Source organism: Metarhizium robertsii (assembly GCF_000187425.2).
Source record: "Metarhizium robertsii ARSEF 23 chromosome Unknown MAA_Scf_5, whole genome shotgun sequence".
Lineage (NCBI taxonomy): Eukaryota > Fungi > Ascomycota > Sordariomycetes > Hypocreales > Clavicipitaceae > Metarhizium > Metarhizium robertsii.
Window position 1 is genome coordinate 1,839,927 of NW_011942193.1, and position 24,853 is coordinate 1,864,779.

Sequence of the window (24,853 nt, forward strand, 5' to 3'; positions counted from 1 at the left end):
TGAGACGTGAGGGCTGGGGTGCTTACGATGCTGTTTGCATGTGGGGAAGCTCTGAAGTCCTGGACTTTGAAATTGGCGGGGCGTCAATTATCGATGTCGACTTATGGGGGAGCTTTAGCGGGGCAGTGACAGCTGTGGGCGTCAACTGATGCCATTGCTCTCATGCAGAGTCTGATGTGTTTTTATGGCCCGTGGAGAATCTTCGGCCTGATGTATCTTTAGAGAACTAGATTTGTAGAGTCTACTCCGTACAGCGGGTTGGATAAAATAAAGAGAACTTGGGACTTCTGATTAAGCTCAACCTAGGCATACTTGGCCTCGTCCCAGATGAGGAAGGAGCAGAGTCAAGCCTGACCTAATAGGTCATGTTTGTGCAATAACTACTAGACTTGTGTAAGTATGTACAGCTAAATTTAGCCAAGACATTTCCTGGGACTCGAGCTTTCAAGCCCGCCACCGTCTTTGAAGTTGTTGGAACGCACGGCATAGGAGCCATGTACCAGGCCCATGGACACTGGACATGATGCTCATGAACCCAAGATACATCAACGCGCAACAATCAGATGCAACAGCAAGTGCCTTGCACACAATTGTATTGCAGATTTTAGAAGAGACCCATGCTATGCCACAAAATAAACCCCAACAGTAACAAGATACCTTTCAACGCATTTGCACAACGCCATCTCCTCAACCTCTCCCACTCCCATCATGGACGACGAATCCTCAGCTAGAAACAAAAACCCTTATACAAGTTCCATCTAAAACCCATCCTCTTTGCGGATTGGTGTATATATATCTCAACTCTATTCATTTGTTATGCCACAGCAGCGTCCGCAGTCCATCCCACTCGTCGCAATCCTTGTAGATATAGACCATGCTGCTGCGCAGGCTGGACTGCAGGTCCTCGGGATGCGTCTTGAAAAGGTACATGACCATGGCCCAGGAAAGGGAGGCAAAGGCCGGCCAGGCGTAGTAGCTGATTTGGGAATGCAGGGGCTCCTTGGAGACGACGGGGAACCCGTGCCCGGGCTTGACGGCAATGCGTGCCAGCGCCAGCGCGACACGCGCAAAGATGTAGATGACGATTTGCTGGCTGACAGACGAGACCTTGCCGTTGCGCTTTGACCGCTGGCCAAAGACAATGTAGCCGCCCAGAAGACCGGCGATGAACGTGTCGTAGGGGCCTGCGTGGGTTGGAAAAGGCTCCGTGTCAGTTTAGAATTCTAGCAAGGGGTTTCTATCCCGGGCTCGACAGGATGGCGCGCGTCACGTACCCTCCTTTCCGGGCGTTGGACCCCAGTGCTTCAACGCAAGCACAGTCAACTTGTATATGGTTGCAAATCGGGCCAGGTTGGTGGCATGCTTTCTGGTAGCCCTCCACACGAGACTAATCTTCTGTCGGAATCTGTGTTTCCCGCGGAGCAAGGTTCAGTTGTGTCAGCATATCAGTTGGACCAATGTCGCCTTCATTCACGGTTCGCAGGCGGGCGGGCGGACGTACGTTCCCGATCGGAAGAGGAAGATCATCCTAAACGACGCGCCGTGTTAGCTTCCCAACATTCCGGGACTCGTATATTTTGTAGGCTGCAGGCACATCAATCCGTCTACTTACACCAGCGCGTGTGGAAACCGGACCTTTGCTCCGTAGACGGCGCCGTTGCGGGCAGTCTTGACGAGCGACAACAGGTCGTGGTATCTCGGGTCAAGCGCAATGCGCTCCAGGGCGGCCTACACGGGAGCAGAGCCGCGGCCCCAAACGTCAGCGTACAGTTCTCAAACTCGCTCTTCCAAAGCTCCAAACTGTGCCGATACTGAGCATTGCATCCCGTACCTTGAGAACTTGGACCGACGTCGCCATCTTGTGCCTCGGCAGAGGGTGGGGATGTAGGTATGTGATGTCAGTCGCAAAGCCGCACGGCGAGAGGCAGCGGCCTGGTTTGCAGGCAGAGGGCGAGGCTCAAAGGGGGGAGGTTGCTTGGTTCAAACCATCGGCATGCGCATGGACTGATAGTGAAGGAAATGCGCTTGGGTCGGGGTTGGCAGAAGGGTTGACAGTTCGAGAGGATGCAAGAACGCAGACAGACATGTCCGGGATAATATTCATCAGTTGGAGCCTCGGAATGCGGCTTCGGCTTGTGTTGGCTGCGTAGCGCCAGCAGCTTCAATCCTGGCCACCGGCGGGGCCTAGCACTGTGCAGCCAGCCCCAGTTGGCCGTGACTGGGAGTTTCCGTGCTGTCATAGGGCACTGGGCCATCTGCAGGTCTGGAGCCGGCCGCCCCGCGACGGGGCAACACGGTTGGACGGGCTTGAGCTTGAGGGGCAGATGACGCACAAAGTTTGGCGTCCCCGTCTGTCCCCGTCCTCTGTGCTGAGCTGCATCTTTCACATGTCAACGGTCATTTCCATGTCATCTTTAGTTAGTACTACTAGTACTACTAGTATCGACTCCATACCGGCGGGCACATGGATTGACCAGACGTGTCAATCACGTTGCAATAAACTCGCTACATACCATCACGGAGCATAGATCCAAAACGGCAAGTTCCCCGGCCCCTTTTGCTCAAATGGCCCATCTGGTTCTTCTGCACAACTTACATCCATCCATCCATGCTTGGCCCAAAACCCGTCAACACCACCGCTCATGAGGTTCTCGCCACTTGACGCCCAAAATGTCGAATATCTTCCTCTCGTCCCTGCCCTCAACCAGCTCCCCCTCCGTAACGCGCACCCTGCCAGGTCCCCGAATCACATCTTTGTACAGGCCCCTCTGGTTCAGACGCATCCCCTTCTTGGACGCTAGCAGCCGCATGCTGCGATTAAAGATGTCATTGCCAGTAAAGTAAATCAGCGCGCCGCCCATCTCCGACGCCGGCACGAGCAGGAAATCGATGCGTCTCCAGACCGGCCGGTAGTCCCTGTCATTGATGCCCTTGGTCTTGGGGAGGACGCAGCATCCGTGCCATTTGCTCCCATCTCCGCCAGCGTGAAACGACGCCAGACGCGCCGTGAGAAAGCCGTCCTTTTCCAACGCACGAACCAGTTCGTCGAGAAAGGGACGCAGCTGCGCTACCGACTCGGTGTCTAGTTTCGTCACGATGAAATCAATGTCGCCGGAGCTGGTAGAGCCTCTGCGGTAGCTCCCTCCAATAATCAGCTCGGCCTGCGCATCAATTCTCGCCGCCGCCCGCCTCACAAAAGCCCCGAGGGCCTCCACCTCACGGCGCGGAATCCTCGTGTTGAGGTCGTCGTAATGCTCGACGCCAACTCGCTGGCTGGGGTTGAGCTTGGCCTTTGACTTGATGTCCTCGAGCGTTCGATATCCTTGGGAAACCCACTGCTGCGCCTGTTTGTTCCCCACGCCGTATATCCGCAGAAATACCTGGAGAGCGCCGTCCATCGGTTCGTCCTGCGCATATTCCAGTCGTTGGAGTTTGTTTGTCGTGACAATCTCCTCAATTTTTTGCGCGATTCTTCGCCCAATATGGGGCAGCTGGAACGCCTCCTCCTCTATAGTAATCCTAGTCGCTTGCCTCTTCAAAGTCGTAATCGCCTTCCGGTAGCCCGTCGTCCTCCAATGGTCATTCACTCGATCGTAGTAGTTGGCCATGCTTTGCAGAACCTCAATCGTCCTTGAGTTTGGGTTATTCTGAAATGCATCCTGAGCTCCAGCCTGATTGCAAGCAAACCGATCCTCAAACGGGGTGTGCTTGCCACCAAATCCGCGCTTCTTGCCCGGCCCAGTCGTTCGCTGCTCTTCTTCAGATGACGATCGATCCTCTTCCGCATGTAAATGGGGCTCAGCCCCGTCTGTCGTAGATCGGCTATCGTAGTCGTCGTCATTCTCAAGCGGAAGGCCCTTAAACTCCTGCATCATCAAAATGTACTGCGACAACTCATCATTCCCTTTCGAATCGTTTCTCTCAGATTCCTCGCCAGAAACCCGATATTCGTCCTCCCTACTTCTAGGGACAACCTTCTCTCCATCAGCAGCCCCCCCAGCATCCACCGAACCAACACGCTGCGAATCCTCCACATCAGGCGTCCCCAACACCGGCACAAAATCCCACCTCCTTGAATTCCTATGCTGAGGCTTGATCTTTAACGACTGGGTCGATTCCTCCGAACTTTCCACCTGCGCTTCCTCTCCATTCTCCTCATCTTGCTCTGGCTGCCCCGGCACCATATACTTCCTCTGCCTCGCATCCACCACAGCCCTGAATCGAATACAATCAATCGGATATTCCTCATTCACCAACTTCACTTTCCGCCCCGAAATAATCCTTTCCACGTCCTCGTACTGGATTCCCTTGTCGACAATAACATGCGTGGCGCTCTCTACGTCTGGCGTCCACAAAGCCCCGTACTCACGGGCCTTATTAATGCGCAGTCTTCTTAAGGGCGCGATGTCATTGTTGGGTATATAGTAGAACAACAGGCCCTTGAAGATTTGTTCCTGCTCTGGGCGGAGATTGATCGAGTCGCGTTTCCGTTTCTTGGGGCCCGTTGAAGGGGAGTCTATTGTCTCAGAGCGTTCAAGTGAAGTCACGCTATTCTTCTTCAGACGAGCTGAGTCGGGTATTATAGTGCCATCTTGGTCGAGGAGGCTAGTAAGGCGGTTGCGCATGAGATTCTGAGGCGTGGCTTTTATAGTTGTTTCTTTGGATAAACCCGGTCGCTCAATTTTCTCTATTTGCTTCCGTGGTGATTTATTCTTCCGTGCCGCTTTGCCTTCATATGCTTGCGGTCTAGGTGGTATGGTCCTTGTGTGGAAGAACCGTGCCCGTACCAAACGGTCTTGTTCTTCAAGTGCGTCAAAATCATCTGCATCGTCTTGCAACGCCTTTAATCGATCAAAATAGGCGATTTTCTGGTCAAGAGTTGGCTGTTCAAGCGCCATGGTCAGAGCCTGGCTCGTGCCGGGGTATGTCTGATAACTCCGCGATAATACGGATGCAGTTTTTTTGCTTCAACACAGCGGCAACAAGATCCTGGCTAGTTGCATCGGTAGTTTTATGGCACCAGAGGCGAAATATAATAGCTTCTCATGTTGACTAGTGACTGTGCCGGTTGTCTGGTGCAAAGATCAGCGACGACGTCTTGGAGGTGCAGATGGAGCGTGAATGTTGTGGAGGTGAAATTGAATTCATCGCAGGCATCCACTCCAAATTCGTACCGCACAAATTCCAATCCCAGTAATCCATATCATCCGTCTGACCATGTCGTAACACAGTCATAAAAAAACAAAAGCTGCCTGGTGAAACTTGTTGATTTTGATACACAATGCTAGCAATACACTGCTGTCTCCTTTGTTCCACCATAACTAGAGTTAGATTTAACTACTAAAACATTATAAAGTCCCAAAATATAATAACGGCGGGAGTAGCCATGGTTGATCCGCTGGCTATGACATCGCCAGCCCAAGAATTCCGCCCGCCGCCCTTGGTGTCCGTCCACCCGCATTTTTGAGCGCGGTACTATTGTATATAACCATACCCGAATGTGTGTGCGTTTGTGTATATAACGATGACCCAACTTTCCGGGCGTTTATGCCTCTAGCCTTCAGTATTATTGATGTACAGCCAATGTCAATTCCCATACCATGATAGAGCCTACCTCCGTAGGGATGCAAGCAAAGCAAACACAAAAAACTCCAATCGCTTATGCAGCACAATTAATTCCATTCATGACACGTTTGTTTCAAGCACCAAACCATCTTCAGCCTTTTCTCACCTGGTCTTTGCGGCGTCATGGCGACCGTTCCTCGATCACCAATTTAAGCCCGTCCGCTCAGAGGTGTCAATTTCGCTTCCTCAAGAATGATCTGCAGCTTTCGCGTTTCTCGAGCCGCCGTCTCGCGCTCCTCTTGAAGATCCATGACCTGGATCTGCGCCTCGTTCATCTTAGAAACGACTTGCTGGATCTCGCTCTCAGCATCCGCGAGAGCCTTCTCAAGTTCAGCGACCCGAGCTCGGAGAGTCTTGATTTCTACTTCTTCCTCAAAGCTCTTGGGAGTAATAGCCTGGCCTGAACGACCGAAAATACTAGCCACGCCAGATTTCAGCAGTGAACCCTTGCGCGCAGTCACGCCTACGCCAGCACCGCCATGGATGCGGCCAAGTTGCTCATTATGAGCTTCACGAAGTTGAGAAAGTTCCTCTTCATGTCGAGACACACGCTCCTCAGAGGCGGTCTGTGCCGTGACAAGCTGCTCCTCGAGAGCGTGGAGACGTGCCTGAAGTTCGGTGATTCGCTCCGAGTTCAATTTTCGGTCAGAGTCGCCTCGGGCTACAGTATCGGCAAGACGCTTTCGCAACTCAGCATTAGTGGCTAGCTGTTGCTGAACCTGAGAAGCAAGCTGCTCAACACGCATAGCCGACTCCCCAAGCTCGTCAGATAGAGCCTTCTCCCTGTCAAGATTCCGGGATTCCCTATTTGACAGGCTCTCAACCTGGTTCATAAGGCCATCTAAATGCCGTCGGGCGGCATCTCGCTCAGAAACAGCTGCTGAAAGAGATTGCTCGAGGCGCTCGATAGCAAGCTTGGTCTTCTCATCGGACAAAGCGTCACCTGTGCTAAGCTCCAGTTTCTTAATACGCTCCAATGACTCAGAGTAGGAGCTTCGCAGGTCCTGGTAAGCCTTCTGAAGAGATTCTGAGGTGACAGGGACATTGGGCGTGCCATTGGGAGCACTTGATCGAGCCAGTGAAGGGGGAATCAGAATATCCTTCTCCTCAAGCAAAGAACGAAGGGAAGCAATCTCTTCCTCGGCTCTATCAAGGTCCATCTTCAGACCGCCAAGGCCCTTCTCAACCTGCCACTTTTGCTCCAGTGCATCCTCTGCACGACGTCGCAAGACATTGATTTCGGTGCGCAAACTGGATATTTCCTTGTCAAATCCGGCTTTTCGTGGTTCTAGCAACAAGCGTTGGCGCTCTGCTTCCAAAATCTTGATTTTCTTGGCGTTCTCGCGGTTCTGAAACTCCTGCCTCTCGAGGAGATTCTTCAAGGCATTGTGTAAGGCGTCACGTTGAGCCTCCACGTCTTTCAATCGCTCTGCAAGGGCTTCTCTTGATTCGGAATGAGGCTGCTTAACGCTCTCCGACCTCGCCAATCCACCCAAAGCAGGAGGGCCTCTAGCCTTAAAAGAACTGGTTGCTACCGAGTTTGATCTTGCTAAGGCAATGTCGTCAGGGCCAAGTGAGTTGCGTAGTGAAGTGTTTTCTTGCTTTAAAGATTGAAGTTGATGTTGCATCTTTGTTGATTCATATGTGAGGTTAGCATACGAGGCGGCTTCGGCTTCCAAACCTTCCACTCTGGCTCGCAACTGAGGGACAACCTCATCTCGAAGGTTATCTCTTTCATTACAGGTGTCTTGTAATTCACTTTTCAGTCCAGATAGTAGGTCTTCAAAGTTGTTCTTGGACTCCCGTTCTTCAGCAAGGCGTCGCCTCAAATCTTCGCAAGCCTTTTCTAAATCCTTGACGCGGTCATTGGCATCCAGATTATTCATGTGAGCAAGGTCCATTTGTGAAGCCTTCTCAGACAGATCCTTGATCTGCTGATCGAGGGCTTTTCTTTTTGTCCTTTCATCCTGCAGCTTATTACTTAATTCCAAACGAATAGTCGCCTTCTCCTGCTCTGATCTTCTTTGTATTTTTTCAATCTCTTCTCTGCTTTGGTCGTACTCGCTAAGTTTGGCAGAACTATAGCCGGAATCGGAAAAGTAATCGCTCGATCTTTTGCTCGGCGCTTGGGGGTTGTTGGCTTGTTCTTGGAGCCTATCAACTAGGTCCTCAAGGTCCATCTCACGCCGAATAGATGCAGCCAGCTCAGAGCTGATGGCTTTTAGCTCGTCCTCCATCTCGTCGATTTCAAGAGACGACGCGGTCGTCCCAGGAGGTGGTGTTGATAAGTACGATTCGCAGTAGCTGATTGGATTCGATGTTGCACCATTGGAATTACTAGATGATGAATTTGATCCGGCGTTCCTCGACGTTTCATGCGACGCATTTACGCTTTTACCCGGGGACAGTGGCGAAGGAATCGAGGAGAAATCTGTCACCGACGGCGACGGGTTGGACCAGCCAAACAATGAAGCAAAAGGCGATCCTTGACCAGGTGATCTGGGTAGTGGCTTGTTTAAGTGCGGAGATGCAGCTAGCTTGGCCGATTCGGGGGATCCTGATTGTCGCCGAGATTCTAATTGACTTTGGGAAGCTGACGATTCGACAGTATCGAGTTTTAGGTGCGGGGGCGTTGGTTTTGGAGCCAACATGAGAGGACTTAGAGTGTGGTCTGCGTGGTCGCCGTAAAGCGATTCGATTTCGTCAAGGCTGTGATCGTCTATGGCGTTCCCAGGAGTTGAACTGCAGGCGTTGTCTTCGTCTGGTGAAGACGAATTGGACCCTTGTGAAGTTAATTCGTCATACACTGACAGCACGCCTGATGAATCAGAAGAGTCTCTGTGTCGAAGCTCGTCTGCTGGAATGCTGTGGGCCTCGGATGCTCCCGCCTGGGCGGAAGCTAAGATAGTGACTGGAGATCTAGGATTTGAATTCCAGTCAGTACAAGATACTGTTCAAATTTATAGTGAATTCGAGCATGGATTCATGGCACTCTGCCGTGTCCGTTACGTGAGCCTAGCAGAGGCAGCCGCACGCCTTTGACAAGATAGAAATGAGGCTTATGCTGAGAAGGCATAGGTGGCCAGCTCATATAGTCGAAACGAAGTCAAGACTCGATGGGGCAAACGAAAGGTGGACCAATGTGGTAGGGAGAGAAGCCCAATAGCAGGGTTGAGGAGGGGTCAAAGGAGGGCGAAACTTACGAGGAAGAGGGCACCGATGTTCGAATCGACTGCGGATAGTCGTAAAACGTCGGACTATCGACAGACGGTGGTCTGGCAAATCTCTGGCCCGGCCTTGGGAGAAGGTCAGGGTTCAATGGAGCAGGCACCGCCGCGATAACTGAATCGCGTAGAGATAATGATGCGGCCAAGGACGACGCCGATGAGGACAACGGCTTCCGCCTGATTGGGGTTCTGAGAGGAGGAGGGGGGAAGTGAGCAATGGTTGATTGAAACGTAGTTCCGGCAACAGGAGTCGCGATGGAAGTCAAGGAGCTGAGACTGCTGGTGACGCTATGTCCTATGGGTAGACAAGGAGAAGGAGGAGTGTCAAGGTCAGAAGGCGTTTGATGGCAGATCTTGTCCAAGGAGTCGTCTTGTTGCTCCTGCGGCTGCGGCGGCGGCTGTTGCTGGTGGTGGTGGCTTGAGAAGAAGAAGAGCTCGTCGTGTCGGAGAGTGTCAGAAGACTTCGAGGCAGATGTTGTATCAGAAGTTGACACGATGGATGACGGGCCTGGCTCCAGGTCCGCCAAGGCATGACCATGAAGCGAAGCTAATTGTGCCATTTTAGGACTCGCGTATGTGACCAGACCGAGGAGCAATGTCTTATCACCGGGTCATTAAATTGGCCATGGAAAAAAAAGGATGTAGCAGTATTCGGCAAATTGAACGAGAAAGGGAGAGAAAGAGGCACGGTCCAGGGCGGCGGACATTGGGAACCATCAACGGTGAGGGCGAACTAGCCATCAGACGTTGTTGACTGGGGGGGGCCAAGAACAGGAAAAGATGGCGCGAGGAAGAAGGGCAAGGGTGACCGAGTGTCGTCGCAGGGTCACTCCCATGTCGAGGCACAGTGGAGAGCGCGCGTGGATCCCAAATGGGTTTAGCGGCAGGCACCCGGCCGGGAGGGTGGCATCGTCAACGACTGGTTCCTGGCTTCGCTGGCCGAAAAGGGGTTGAGACTAATTTGCACAGGGCAGGGGTCCATTGTCAAGCGGCGGCGGCTCTTGGGTTGTGCAAATCAATCGATCACACATGAATATGCACATGCATTTAACCGTCCATATGATTACCCAGTCTGCAATGCGCGAACAGGACGATGGCAAAGGTCTGGTGGATGGGTTGGCGCGGCAGGCCAACGTTGAACACGCTCGCGCTCGTCCCAGTGGCCTTTCTACCTAATCTACTCAGGTACTTAGGACTTAGTATGTATCCCCCCTCGCTTCCTCCTCCTTGGTTCGTCGCCCTTCTACCGAATACTACTCCGTATGTACAATGCAAGCAATTACAGAGTACGGAGCACAATAGTATCGCCAGTCCCGCTGCTAGCCACTTTATTGGACCCTCCTCCAGATTACTCTTGGTGGATCTTTGAAAGACAAACGCATCGCGGCAGCGTGGGCAGGGTTGTGCGCCTGTCCCCGGACGAACCTCCAACCTCCAAGCAACCACTTGAACCAAGCCAACCACATCCCGACTGCGCGTGCGCCACCCCTGGCCAAACGCCTGCAAGCCCGCTTGCCCGCACAAAGAGAGCAGCCAAACAGTTGGGCCGACGCCATCGCCGTTTGGGCGGGCTGTCAGTTCGAACGAACGCACGTTGGCCAGACATGTCAGCCTCACCACCACATCCTGACATCCCCACCATGCTATCTGGTTCTGGATTTTGTTCCTTGGCTTGGTTCTGGCCAGCCGTCCGGAGGGGAACGGGTTAAGGAAAGACAGACACGTCTTCATTTCGACAGGATAAACCGTCGTGCTCCTGCGCTAGTGACGGGGATCGACGGAGCCTGCACCGGTTGCCAACAGGACGGTGACAATTGCATAATGCTTTCAAGCTTTGTCGACTGGGCTTGAAGCTAGCAACAACGTTCACATGCACACCCCGTGGCGGCAGCAGCGCTAGTTTGGGGCTATTTTGCTCAAATGGTTACAACGGTCATGAAGCGTGGCGCTCCTAATAACGCTTGGAAACCTCTGGGGTGCCACAGTCGCGATGCAGCAAATCGCCTCGTAGGACTCCGTAGTTCGTACTACGACTGGGCGGCAGTTGCTCTCTGCAGGTACGGAGTACTCCGTTCTCGGTACACCACTGCACAAGACCGCGCGCGTAAATATGACGACTGGCATCGAGTATCGACCCTGCCTGTCTTCTTCAACCCCCTGTCTACTAATAACTCCGTAGGCATGTATAATTCGCTGTGCAGAGTCAATCTCCAAACGATTGCTGCGACAGTTACTCCGTATTTTCTGTTGTAACCCGATCTGGTATCCAGAAACCAAACGAAACAGGAATAAATACTACTCCGTACAAAACACGGCCTTCGCCGACGTTGGCGAGGCATGCGAGGAAGATCAAAACAGGATGAAACCGTAAATGGTTCTCACGTTGTTTCAAGCTGTCAGTGACAGTGCCTAGCGCCGGCACTACGCTCTCGGGACTTTTCCTTGACGTAGGAGGATGTGGACGTACTTGTTCGGTGGCTTCCACTGCATCATCCGTGTACGGGGTTTTCCAAGACGAGTTCATCTCATACACGTATATGAAGATGTTCCGTATATTCCGTGTACTAGGTTCACGATACGGAGTACTACGAGTTTTGGATACCCGGTCTGCCGGGATGCAACTGGTTTTAGAAGCTCACGCATCATAGCACCAATCCTGCCCTCGTCTCACTTCAGACTGCACTTCACCGTAGTACATACATATCTCCGACTGGTTTGAAATACTACTACAATCAACCAGGGACACTTATTAACTACCTGGGTACACTTATAGGCTAGGATATTTGCACATGCCGAGGATCGTATCAGGTCAACGCATCAGACTAATATGGAGTCACGACTCCACAAGCCAACAAGAGACACACGGACTGGTTGGCTGGCCATGTACGGCGGCCAAAGGACTCCGCTCCCAGGTCTTGGTCGGAAGGGGACCAAGATGAGGTTGGCAAAAGGAACAAGGGACCTAAAAGGAGAATCGCCGCATTCAGACTTGGGGGTTGTTGGTTGCATGGGCAGACGACTAGCAAGGTACGAAGTACATCCAGCCATGGTGTGTAAGCGCCTGCAACATTAAGTTGTTAATGGATTGGCCAGGCTGAGCTTTTTAACGGTCCGGTCGATTGCTTCAACGCAATCAATTCATAGCCAGTCAGCCAAGCGCCGTCGCCGCCAAGCCTTTGCGCCCCTTGCACCCTTTCATCGACAATGGCGACTTCATTGGGAAAGAAGAACTCGTGGCGTTTGGTGGTTGTCATCACGAGGTGTTACCATGATGCGTTTGCGTTTTGCAAACCACGTGTGCGACGATGCAGGTCACTCTCATGCGTATCGGTGCCGCTGGGCAGCACTGGAGAAACTGGGTTTCCATCGCTGGTCTATCAAGATGGCATCGTCAACCAGTCGCAAGCAACCTAGCAGATGCTTCAGAAACCATCAGGGTTATCAACCACACAAAGTGAAGCATGCATACATACGAGTACCGAGTACGGAGTACCAGGTCCCAAATGTTGTTTCCCTGCCAAAAACAAGAAATCAAATCTCTTCCAAAACCTTGATTGCTTTTTGGCCCTCCACCAAAAATATCTCCGTGCCCTTGTATCGTACGACTGCTCATGGCATCTTGCTTGCTTCTTCCACTGGCACTTGACATCTTCTTGCACGGGCTGGCTCACTGGGCATGGGCACCTTGTCTAAGGAGTACTCACGCGGCTACGTACCTGCGTCGGGAACCACACCGACTTGTCTCGGAGCGCCTGACGCATAAGTAAGTACAATGTAACTAGTAACTACACGATGAAGAAAAAAGCAGAGGGCAAAATCTCGTGTCCCCTTTCCAAGAAGCCATTTCGCTATTCTTCCTCCCCGGACAGAAGCTTCGGTACTTCCAAATTGGAAGACCCACGGCCCACCGCGTAATTTCAGATGTCTGATAGTCCATGTCCGCTCCAAAAGTGCTTTTTGGAGTAATCCTCGCCATGGCTTCAACTGTTGGCCCAAACACAGCCTTGGCTTAAATTAGCTGGCGGGGGCGTGTCTTTTTTAGAAGTGCTACCACTGCTCCGTCCGGACGATACTCTGCAATCAGACTGATGCCGTAGGTTCTTCCTTCGCTAACGAGTCACATTGCTGCTGTCGCTCGTCCAAGGCATTGGCTGGAATGGGAGACATCACGTTGATTGTTTGACGATCGACGTCCAATCATGGCATATGGTCTTGGAACAATCGATTTGAAGTTGTCACCTTTGTGTGTGAAGCGTGTGTGAATGGCTCTTGATGTCTGCGTTTGGTATAGCGGTGATGCTCGCGTGATAAGTTTCCATTACTCCGTGCTGTTGTTGAATATTCTGTGCTAGGCTAGCTCTGTATCCTTTGTAGATGAGTGCAATGGACGAGAGATGTAGGCTCGATCCATTATGCTTCTATTCTTCGACGCAATCCATGCTCCCCTAGTGCCACTACGTCTCACACAGTTGTCTCTGATGCTGGAGTGCGCAATCGAGTGCGGTGCCTTGGGATGCGTTTACTCACATATTTGACCGCGCGCTGTATTGCCGGTTCTTTGGCAAAACAAGCCTTCCTGGTCTCTCTACTGTGGGCGTCGAGTAACGTTGGACTGATGGGTAATAAAACTCTTATCCTGCCCGAACACGAGAGGGTCTAGCTACTCTATGTGCATGTCGTAGTATTCCATTCAATAAAGAGTCGGCGAATGCCACACTACAGAACTAGTTTCCCCTTGGGCAGTAATGCCCAATACCCGCTGCAAGAACATTTGCGCTGCTGTGCAAGCACAAAGGTGAAGCCAGGGCGACTGCCAAACACATCTTCCATGACCGCTGTGCATCTTGTGCATCTCCTCCATCTGCTTGTTCCACAGCCGCTTCGTAGCTCTGTCCTTTTGAAGATGTCCACATGCACACCCTTGGCCTTCCTGGCAGCCAGACTACTCCTGTCGTCTTGTACTCCCAATAGTTCAAAGTCTGCAAAAAACAACTTGGCCGGATCGGTGAGCTTGCGGAACGCAGGGAGGTCCTTGGCAAAGAGCTTGCTCAACACTGGTAGGAAATACGAGCCGAGAGACCCACTAAGCAACATTGCCATCTCGAAATGAGCTTGAGTGTTCTTGATAGCAATGTCCATCTGCTTCCCTTGGGGAGGATTGGGTCGGTTCCTGGCCATTCCGGGTATGCACTGTGCGTATGTTTGCCGGATATCCGAAGCCAGTATATTTAACAACTTCTCAAATTCTGTCACCTTAATCAGGCTCGTGGACGTAACCTGCTGCATTTTTTGGTATGCTTGCTGCAGTTGAGGATTGGGTGGTTTGGCACCGCCCTGTTGATCTCCTGATGCCTGTCGTTTATAAAATTCGATGGCTTTGTTGCTAATGTTCTCTAGGAGGGAAATTCTGCGGCATACAGCCGATACAAAACTGCGACTTGAAGATGAGAGCAACAAGTGGAGTGACACGTCGTTCCTGTCGTGAAGGTATTGGTTCAACTCCCCAAACCGCTGTGGGTTTAGTCGTTGTATGAAGTTGTCATCATTCATCAGCTCAAATAGACAGTCAACCAACCAGCACAGTAGATCGACAGACCACTTTGCGCAGCCTGCGAGAGCTTCCACAACCTCTATAAACCTGGCATCAGTCTAGGTCCATCAACGTAGCCTCTGCGCGGGGATCAATCTCACCGTGTTCATCCAAAGGACTCATCTTCTCTCTGATGTTCATTGGCGTGTTGCTTGCAAGAGTGATGAGAATCACAACATTTCGCATATTCAGACTGATTATGGCAAATTTGCTCTGAAATGATCGTCTACGAGTTTCCCCCCGAAACCCTAAGCTACTCATTATGCTGAGGCAAGACTGCAGCGGAGAGTTCCTCATAAGCGAGTCATGGTGCGTCTCCTCAGAATAATCGACTTGAATCTTCAGAATTCGAATGATTTCACTGATCCAGTCGGGTAAAAATCCTGCCTGACGTTAATTTCGCGGATTTAATTAGCCGGTTTCTCAATGGCAAATGCTTACTCTTTCTTGTTGCCAGATGTTGTACAACAGCTAAAAGATCATCACAATTGCTCTGATGCCACAGACAAGATGCCGCTGCGATGGATAATGCTGCAATGGTAGCAGGATAATGGGCTAAGCCACGTTAGGCCATCTTCCGTACGCAATAAGCAGAATTATAACCTACGATCTTGTGGAGAGCTGCCAATGTCACCTAATGGATACTCAAGTTTGTTCCACCGGACCTTTGCATCGTCTCCAATCTGTATCATGGAACAGCAAGTCGGGGAGAAAGCGACTTGATGGCCTGTTTGGTGTTAGCCGTATTCTTCAATATATGCAAACAAATGTATGCATGGCAAGACTTACATGGTCCGCTATCGGAAAAGGTCCATCCAACCTGTCGCAAGGTCATGACTTTAGTGAGATCTTCATTCGCATATATTTCTTCGAACGTGAATCGATCTCGATACTCAATCGACCCATCTGACATTGTCAAAAGAAGGACTTTTCTGTACTGGATATCCTGAATTCCAATGACGACCTTGTTGATCACGATGGATTCCAGTTTTTTAAGCTTTATGGTGTTTGGCAGGTCCGACGAAACACTGTTTCTCCGATTTCCCAGCTGTTCAAAGGCAGAATCAAGACTTTGCTTGGATTCGATGGCTTCCCATCGATCCAAGACGCTCTGGGCTGATTGGAAAGATCCATCACCCACATTCCTCGACCTCACAGTCATGATCAATGGCGGAACTGTGCTGGAGCCAGTGTTGTCCATTACGGCCGGCAAGACATGCAAAAAGGAGAGTTCAGCCATCGAAGCGTCATAATTTGTTTCGTTGGGGCCAGCATATAACCAGCTGGCCGATGCAATATGTGTTTCCACAAGAGCAGGATTTAACCTTGCATTCTGGGGCATGGTTATTTTCTCTGAAGAGGAACCAGGTCCCCCCCACTGTATTTCGATTTTAAGGAGCTTCAATTGCCGAGACGAGGTTGCAACAGCAGCGAGCAGGTGTTCTATATTGCATTCAGCCGTCTGATGTAGGGATTTTGTGGTTGTTTAGAAAAGACAGAGCCCACTCACTTTTATCGGAAGCAAAAGCTGCATGCGTGACAAGCTCGTCAGATGTGTTTATGCTCTCGAGCTCCATTGTTGTCTCCTCCATGCGGCCGTTGTTCTGTGACCAGTACATCTTCAACATACCCCCAGAGCTCACACAGAAAAGAGCGCTCTTGGCCGAATGCGGATGATTTGGCCCTATAGCATGTACGAAGGAGCTTTCATATTGATACCCGTTTCCACTCTTATTTGCCGGCCCGTACATTACGTTGAACGGTTTCTTGGACAAGTCAGAAATTTCGACAACACAATTCCGAACATATGGCCAATAAAAGGAGAAGAAAAACTCACCTGCTGATTTGTTGGGGCCACAGGGAGCCAGTAACAGCCAGCGATTCCATGGAGGTCGTCAATCGTGTCCGTCTCCCATTTTCTGGTTATGAAGGGGTGGTTCAACGAAATGGCAAAGCTCACCAAAGCAACTCTTCCAGCCGCATCTATTACAGCTAGATCCGGAGTGTTTGTCGTGCCCCATTCCAAATGCACCAGGGGAATTGCTGGCGTTCCCTTGACAAGGTCACAAGTGGTCGGCTCACTGAGCTCCCAAGCCCCGGTGTCCGGATGGCATCTTAAGAATCGAAGCTCGAGAGTCAGACCATCGGGAGCCAATGAGGCTATTGTGCCAGACTTGGACCACGCGACAGCTCTGCACAACAGTTAGTATGGTGATTTCGTGAGAGGCTACGCGTGAGTAAAATTTCATACTGGCAGGCGCCTCGGTTCCTCAGCTCATCTAGCCGTTGCTGCAGCTGTTTGCCCTGGGGTCTGACAGGAATAGAGAGAGGGACATCGTCGCCAAACAAGTCATCGACATTGTCGAGGTCTACTTGCATGGAATTATCCAGTATGAGAGGCATCTTCTCGGCTGTCATCTGAGCGGGTTTGTCCAAGTGCACTATGGGTATCTAAAGGTCAATCAGGTTGGAAGCAAATAGCGTATCGATAAAAAGCGTCAAAGAAACAAAGACATCAAGAAAGAAAAGGAAAACAAAGGGTATTAGAAGAGTTTTGGCGCTAGCAACTCAGCGATGCAGCCTGCGCATGGAAAGGCTGTGAAGGTGTGCAGGCAGCGGACAGAAACAAAATGGTCGATGATTGGCAGACGAGATCTTTCTCTCAATGACACGCATGAGGTAACTACTAACTGGCGCGCGGTCGCTGCACAGCCTAGCTCACAGTGTGGCCGTGCCCACGGCAAAATATCGGCATTCAAGGCAAAAATCGACGACAATCAATCGGACCTGACTCAATCTGCATCACTTACACACGCAGCAACTGCCGGTTACGCATATGTCAACCATGGAGACGTGCCTTGGCTTTGTGAAATGTACGGGGTACATTTTCGTGTATAGTATGGTGCATCTTTTATATATTTCTTCAACGCGATTTCACATCATAACCCCTTAGCAGAGACCACGAAACAGCACACGCAATCGACTTCGTCCGCATTGCGAGCCTGTTACAAGTTGTATCGAAAGGACTTATTCTCACGGTCTGTTAAATCTTGTAAACCATGAGTTCTTTCCGGTGGACCATGATTGCGCTCTTTTTCTTGCTTCTCTCTCGCCAGCGCGAACCGCAGACCCAGGGCCACAACAAAACACGCGGCAAAACAGGCCATAACACCAATAAAGCTTTGATCGTATCGTGGAACCCATTTCCTAGACATCACGTCGGAGAAGCCCGTTCGGACAGGTTATAAGTTCTAAATTTCGACAGCCACCTACGCATCAAAAATTAAGGGGCCCGTGATGTTGCCCAAGGAGAAGCCAATAAAGGTTCCTGCGGCATATACAGCTTTTTTGGTGTGTCCAGCCACATTTGATGTGCCCAGGCCAATGCACTGAACCCACGAGGAGGAGAAAAAGTTGATCAAGTAGAAGCCGGCAGTACGACCACCCCGATTAGTATCAGGCAGTTGCCACCTATCCGTCGTTGACGCGTAATCAGTCAGTCACAAAGCGTGCCACGGAGAACCATGACTGAGGTTCTACTCAAAGAAGGCCACATCCAATTATCACAAAGAAACAGGACGCAGCGATGATGAAGAACCGGGAATTGGGTACAATGCGACCCAAGTATCCTGATCCGAGGATACAAATGAAGGCCAGAGCACCAATCGGCAGATTCAACAACAGAGATGTGAAGACGTCGATTCTCATGCTGTTGAAAATTATAGAGCCGAAGGCAGTAACGACACCTGAGCCCGTGAAAGATACCATGGGCAGGGTTATTATGCCCCAGAGATGATGATCAGTTAGCGCTTCTCTTAGCTGGTAAGGTTTGAAGTGGTTGTTTTCGGCTCCGGCATTGTTGGCCCGAACCCGTTCCTCCAACAATTTTCGCTCCTCCTCTGTGAAGCCCTTGGCATTGTGAGGTGTGTTTGGAAACACCTATCAAAGTACAATGCCTCAAAGAAAGGTAATCGCACCAGCGATGAGATACATGTATTGCCATGGATGGACTGGGCCTCCTGATATGTGGCCCAGGCTGTAGTTGATGAGGGGCGATACTAGGAGTGAGCCGCCACTGAAGGAATACCAGTAGCTGGACCGCAATACTTGTGCCGAGTGGGTGTACCAGCGGCCAAAGATGACGGCCTGGCCAAGAATGTCCTTGTCATAGTACTGAAGTGCATATGCAGCGCAAAGCTGAAGATGCTGCTAGAGGATGCAGTATACGTACTAGTTGACTTGTCTTTCGGAATGTAAGTAAAGCTAGGATTTATGAGATGGGGATGCATACGACAGGCATTAGCTTCCAGTCAATCGTTCGGAGAAGTCGTCGGTTGGTCGTGCCGTCAATCTCGGCAAAAGACGGGGCTTCTCAGGGCGACGTTTCTTCTACGCTAACACTATCGACGCCACGGTCAGGATTTTAACCAACTCTTAAGCTATACTTTGGCTCCCGTAACATGATAGCAATACAGGAGTAACGAGAAGGGTAAGGGAATGGAAAATGCCTGGTAGTTTCCTAACCAGGTACGGACAGCACAGCTTATAAATGGCTCAAGATAAGTTTTTTCTTTAGCCCTTTAGCCCTTTACATAGCAACCAAGGCTACCCCGGATTCCCCCCGCAGCACAACATCGGCAATCACCGTTTGAACGACATCGGTGGCGTCAAGACCAGAGGTCACATCAGTTACGCGCGGCGAAGCGTTCAATGTTTCCTAAATAAACTTATCCTTGGGTCGCGACCCACACATTCCGACCGGTCGACGCTATTCCGATTGGCATGTATCCGACCCCTGCACCTTCCCCGGCTCGTTCGGTCAGCCATTTCCGAGGGCTGCTTACTGGTCGCTGAAAGCTGGCCCGGGGGATGAAGGAATTCCAACGGAACTGCTCACATGTGCAGTGCTGCCAGCTGACCCGTCCAATTGAGGGCAGTAAATCGCGGGGAGGTTGGCTCTGTCGTCAACCTGCTACGTATTTGAATTCTCGCCTCGCCATCCTCCTCCCTCAGTTCTGGGCTGCCGAGCCATGTAGCAAACTATTGAGAACATTCGCAAGCCTCAATATATACTCGTTGATCTTAGGTGATAACTAAATTGGGTAATTCTTTATGCCCTGGGAGAACTATGAAGCTAGCCACGCGATTGCTTAGAGCGAGGACGCCGTCCAGCCTCAGGGTAGCTCGGCAACTTCGACCAATTCGTCTTGCTTCCACCTCTTCGGCCACACAAAATGGAAGCTCCAGGACTCTTTTGTATCTCGGAGCTGGCCTGCTAATTGGCGGTGCTGCCGGTGCTTCTTTTCTAGGGCCTCGTTCTGAGGGAGTGTTATCGGGCGTCACTCCTCGATGGCGGGATGTACTTGGAAGCCGTGGCGCACTCTCTCGCAAATACGCCGACAAGAAAACCATGCTGAAGGTACGCTGGGAAACGAAGCATTTCAGATTCGAATGCTAATTTTTTCTTCTTCACGTAGGCGGTTGACGAAATACGATCAATACTAGGCGAGGATGCAGTCAGTGTAGAAGAATTCGACCTGGAAGAGCACGGCTACTCCGAATGGTCTACTTCCAACACAGAAGTTCGACCAGTTGCCATTGTTCGACCCCAATCAACAGAGCAAGTATCAACCATCGCTAGAGTATGTACCAAGTACAAGGTGCCAATGGTTCCTTATGGCGCAGGGTCAAGCGTCGAAGGTAACTTCAGCTCCCCGTACTCTGGCATATGCATTGATCTATCTACCATGGATAATATTGTAGCACTACACGCCGAAGACATGGACGTGGTGGTCCAACCAGGTGTTAACTGGACCAATCTCAACAATGACCTCAAAAATTCTGGACTGTTCCTCCCCCCAGATCCCAGCCCGACAGCCCTAGTCGGCGGAATGGTCTCGACAAACTGCAGCGGTACCAATGCCACGAGATATGGCACCATGAAGGATTATGTGGTCAACCTGACGGTGGTTCTCGCTGATGGGTCCATCATCAAGACCCGTAACAGACCCCGAAAGACCTCTGCCGGCTACAATTTGAACGGCCTCTTTGCCGGCTCCGAAGGGACTTTGGGCATCATTACTGAGATTACGCTGAAACTAGCGACTGTGCCATCTAGCCACAGCGTTGCAACTGTCACGTTTCAGAATATCAGACAAGCTGCAACTGCAGCGGCTTCAATCGTTCGGTCTGGTGTACCTGTGGCCGCTGTTGAGCTCATGGATGACGTACAAATGCAAATAATTAACAAAAACGGAGGTGCTGGGGGTAGAATGTGGAAAGAACTACCAACTCTATTCATCAAGTAAGATAAAAAAAGAGATGCTTCCATTTCCAATATTTACAAAAGCCTTGAATATTCTAACCATGTTCGGACAGATTCTCAGGAACAGATGCCACAGTTAAGGACAATATAAAATCCGCCCAGACGGTTGCCAAATCCTTTGACTGCAAATCATTCGAATTTGCCAGTAGCCCCGAACAAATGGAGGCCCTGTGGTCTGCAAGAAAGCAAGTACTGTGGGCGTCTTTAGCGGTGAAGCCGGAGGGCACCGAAGTTTGGTCTACAGATGTAGCTGTTCCGCTGTCGCGAATGGCTGACTTGATCGGCAAGTGTCTTCCATTCACCTGGGACGGGATCGCGCTAATAAGAGTAGAATTGTCTCAGGAGAGAGCAAGAAAGCTTGGACTATTTAACAGCATCATAGGGCATGTCGGCGATGGAAACTTTCATCAGATGATCATGTATAACCCGAACATTCCCGAACAGAAGAAGGCGGTTACAGACTGTGTCAACTTGATGGTGGAGGGTGCTATCGCAATGGAAGGAACGGTCTCAGTAAGTCCTGTCTGATCCAAGATGTATCAAACTTTGGTTGTCTAATTACCCCGAAGGGAGAGCACGGTATCGGACTCGGAAAAAAGGTATGTAATCAAATCCCCCGAGATTGGTGCAGGCGCATGACATTGTCTACTAACAATTTCACTAGCATTGCTTGGCAAAGGAGCTTGATGGTGCAACGCTGGGAGTCATGAAAGCTTTGAAGGACTCTCTTGATCCCCAGTGAGTATTGCCAATATTCGAATGTGAACCGTGACTAATAAGATAATAGCTGGCTGCTTAACCCAGGGAAGGTCTTCGATGAGTAGATATTAGCCGTGAGTCCGTGACGTATAATTAAAATAGTGACATATTTGATCGATCAAGAGACAGTTCAAGTGCCAATAAAGCAGCTGTGACTTGGGCATGGCTAAAATTGCAACACGGTAGAGTCGAAGTAAGAATAGCTCTCCTAAGCTGATCATGTCGTCAGTAGCAACCACGGATGCTTGAGCCGAGACAGCCAATCCCGCCGCCATACAACCATTGTGGGGTCTAATGCCTTGATTATCCGACCGTCGTCATCATGTGTTGACTTCACTTCATGCTTCATTCGGATACCACATTCACCCACGCAAGCGAGACAGGGGCCCTCGCCCAAGAGCAACTAGGACGACGTATCGGCAACGTCGCCGGCTTACAACTTTCGGCAGAGGAGCACTGCAACGCTATTCAAGACCACAGGACTCGAACGCAACGCGGAAGAAGCGTCGTCAGAACACAGCCATGAAATCCGGTATTCGCCGAACTCGTCGGCTGCGCCCCTAGATGCCAGAACAAGATGGTCTTAGCGCAGCTGCACAATGCCGTGGATGCCCTGGATCTGTTGACGTTTGCTGGGACTACTAGTACCCAAGATGCCAACGACTTGAATGGCTGCTCGGCGACTACGCCCCGACTTACCGGGTTAACAAGGATGTCAAGCCAGGAACCGAACCAACAGCAGGCCCGTGGAGAGTCAGCCGGTGAGCAAAGGATCCGGAATAGTTTCACCCTGATAAATAAGGATCTACTATCCAAGAGCGAGGCTGTTCAGTCCTTTGGCTTCTTCTTTGAGAAATTATGGCCGCTGAAACCCATCGTGCCAACGTACTACAAGGACAGGACCCGTCATATTACCACCGGCTGATTGCAGAGGAGCCCCTTCTTAGTAAGTGCCTCATTACAATATCTTCAAGGTACGCCGTGTTTGTGGGGAGTCATGCACAGATACGCTCGGCAGTCGTAGAGAATATTGCAAAAGTACTTGCAATCGGTCATGTGGGCACTGGGGGTCGATGGCCACCAGGTCAACGGGTGCTATTGCGAGCATGCTGCTGCTTATTGACTGGCATGTCAAGGCGATCAATTTCCCATCCGATTTTACAGATGCCGATTGCGAGAGCGGTGGCCCGTTGACGAGGAGTGTGGAAGTAGGCGGGCAGCAGCGCTATGGCATGACATCTGCCTTGGAGAAATTGAACATCTTGTCTCCGGCTGACAGGAGCAATAATATGTCATGATGCCCTCGGCCTATGCGTACATGCGACTTGGAAAGAGTGCTCGCTGATGTTGTACAGGACTCTGCTATCAAACGCCATCGCACTCGGTCATGAGAGGGGGTGTTTTGACCACGACTTTGCACCCAATTTTGAACCGATCTCTGACCCTGTCGCGTGGTGGGACGCTGCCTTGGGCCGGCATGGGGCACTTCGCTTGTAATAAAAAATAAAAAAGATGAAAATAAGTAAAAATACATAGATAAATGGCTCGGACATTTAGCGTGTCTCCCGACAAGACTTGGCTTGTGGAGAAATCAAATTGCCGGTCGGGCTTTTTTGTTGGCGGCCTACTGTAGACACTGTAATGGCAGGGACCAAACGATTCATGTATGTACATGTATGTACTTAAGTACGTACAAGCTTCTTTGTCGTTGCAGAGCAAGTAGTACATGGGGTTGTAGGGAGTACCGAAAGCTCTGCCGAGCCATGATGCCCCTCGGCACTTCGAAGTCAACTGCATCCGTGTAAGATATCCCCTGATATCTGGGTGAGAAACTATTCAAGTGTCCCGGCGTATAACTCGAGCATAATATGGAAATTTCTCGGTGGTACTGCAAGAGATGATGTTACCATACTTCCAGGGGGCGCACATAAACAGGGACGGGACCATTGATGAGTCCACGACACACCCCTCCCTCAAAGAACTTGACCTCTTTAACGGAAAATTTCCCTCGTTGGGGGCTTATGCTGAAATGAACTTGTGGGGGGTTGAATTTCCGGCCAAGACTTCTAGAAGACGTCGCCTGTCCTTGTTCAGAGCAGAGCCGGCAAAAGTTTTAAAATGACAAGCCATATGTGAGACCATGGTATATTACTTGACGAAGTTGGGATAGTCTCCTGCTGAATAGTATGCAATTTGTACATATGAAATCACTTGCCGTAATGACTATGTCTTGATGTAATTACTATCATCGAGAATGACTGAACTAATCCATCCCCTTGAGACTTCTGGACGTCATCATCACGCGCAACGGTCACCTCTGCTGTATGGCTGACGGGCTGACACACTGACAGCGCCGCCACCGACTTGATATTCTTCCGACTTTGCACGTCCCTGACTCACAAATGCCGACGCAACATCTGTGCCTTTACTCCGTACAAGGTATCTTACATATGTTGTCGGTGCTGTTTTGCCGTCTTCGTAGCCTGTTCAAGCCGCCACGTGGGGTAAAGTGTGGCTGAATAATGAACACGTTCACCGTATTTTTGTATTAGACGTCAGGTTTGATTATATGGCGTTTTTGTCTGGTGTCATTAATCATTGATGACAGCTGCCGAAAAATTTGGGAAAGACGATGCCCCCTGCGGTGGCTGAGGATCTTGAATTGGACCCCTGATCGTACGGTTGGCCCCGGCTTGAACACGGTTAATACCTAGCAAGTACAATCGTCATCTCCTCTCGTGCGGGCTGTGCTTGACGGGAGAAGCTGATGACAGGAACCTTGGTATGAGCCAGAGCTTATACTGTGGAAAAGGACGTCTTACACCGAAACAACTGGCGGTTACAGAAAACGTGGAAGAGCAAAAATTTATGTTTGAGACAACAAGAAAAGGGAACCGTTTGACACCCGCCGTTGAGACAATCATGTCCTCTCCCCCTGCTGTGATACATGGTCTACTGCGGACTACGTATGCGAATCCAGATAGGTATTCTCTGGATTTGCTAAGGGAATCAAGGGGGAGCATCGCTCGTGCCTTTTTCTTCTCAGCTTACAACAACGTCTTAGAAGCTCGGCGGAATGCAACGTCTACTATCAAGGCTTCCGGGTTGGGCACATACCGACTGGAGACCACTGTAGGCTGTAAGTACCTGACAAGATTGTGACAAGCGAGTACTCGGCAGTTGTCGGCTGGCCTTGGGGACCAAACCCATGCACGTTTCTTAGAAAGGGTAGTAGAATAAGTGCCTCAACTCCTAGATGCTAGAACACCACAGTAGGCGAGCCTACACATCGAGATAAGCGACGAAAGGTTGCGATCATGTTCAACG

At 50.7% G+C, this 24,853-nt stretch overlaps 6 protein-coding genes across 6 annotated transcripts; 2 read left to right on the forward strand and 4 right to left on the reverse strand.

Moving 5' to 3' along the window:
- Window positions 1-807: 807 nt before the first annotated feature.
- MAA_04102 (peroxisomal membrane protein 24) lies at window positions 808-1,858 on the reverse strand (the record flags this gene model as incomplete). The annotated part of the gene is made up of 5 exons (XM_007822100.2): window positions 808-1,184; window positions 1,275-1,405; window positions 1,502-1,528; window positions 1,613-1,728; window positions 1,769-1,858. The coding sequence occupies 5 exons, from the start codon at window positions 1,856-1,858 to the stop codon at window positions 808-810; spliced, it is 741 nt and encodes a 246-aa protein (XP_007820291.2).
- Window positions 1,859-2,627: 769 nt separating this feature from the next.
- On the reverse strand, window positions 2,628-4,898 carry MAA_04101 (DNA polymerase; the record flags this gene model as incomplete). The annotated part of the gene is made up of 1 exon (XM_007822099.1): window positions 2,628-4,898. The coding sequence occupies one exon, from the start codon at window positions 4,896-4,898 to the stop codon at window positions 2,628-2,630; it is 2,271 nt and encodes a 756-aa protein (XP_007820290.1).
- Window positions 4,899-5,774: 876 nt separating this feature from the next.
- On the reverse strand, window positions 5,775-9,412 carry MAA_04100 (intracellular protein transport-like protein; the record flags this gene model as incomplete). The annotated part of the gene is made up of 2 exons (XM_007822098.1): window positions 5,775-8,544; window positions 8,829-9,412. 2 exons carry the CDS (start codon window positions 9,410-9,412, stop codon window positions 5,775-5,777), a joined length of 3,354 nt encoding a protein of 1,117 aa, XP_007820289.1.
- A 4,156-nt stretch (window positions 9,413-13,568) lies between these two features.
- On the reverse strand, window positions 13,569-16,845 carry MAA_04099 (RNA polymerase II Mediator complex subunit Sin4; the record flags this gene model as incomplete). Its single annotated transcript, XM_007822097.2, has 8 exons — window positions 13,569-14,482; window positions 14,544-14,825; window positions 14,884-14,997; window positions 15,050-15,169; window positions 15,232-15,885; window positions 15,953-16,208; window positions 16,280-16,634; window positions 16,694-16,845. The coding sequence occupies 8 exons, from the start codon at window positions 16,843-16,845 to the stop codon at window positions 13,569-13,571; spliced, it is 2,847 nt and encodes a 948-aa protein (XP_007820288.2).
- A 2,725-nt stretch (window positions 16,846-19,570) lies between these two features.
- MAA_04098 (D-lactate dehydrogenase (cytochrome)) lies at window positions 19,571-21,591 on the forward strand (the record flags this gene model as incomplete). Its single annotated transcript, XM_007822096.2, has 6 exons — window positions 19,571-19,861; window positions 19,920-20,746; window positions 20,821-21,280; window positions 21,337-21,366; window positions 21,432-21,505; window positions 21,555-21,591. 6 exons carry the CDS (start codon window positions 19,571-19,573, stop codon window positions 21,589-21,591), a joined length of 1,719 nt encoding a protein of 572 aa, XP_007820287.2.
- A 512-nt stretch (window positions 21,592-22,103) lies between these two features.
- MAA_11225 (uncharacterized protein) lies at window positions 22,104-22,451 on the forward strand (the record flags this gene model as incomplete). The annotated part of the gene is made up of 1 exon (XM_011413205.1): window positions 22,104-22,451. One exon carries the CDS (start codon window positions 22,104-22,106, stop codon window positions 22,449-22,451), a length of 348 nt encoding a protein of 115 aa, XP_011411507.1.
- Between the last annotated feature and the right edge of the window lie 2,402 nt (window positions 22,452-24,853).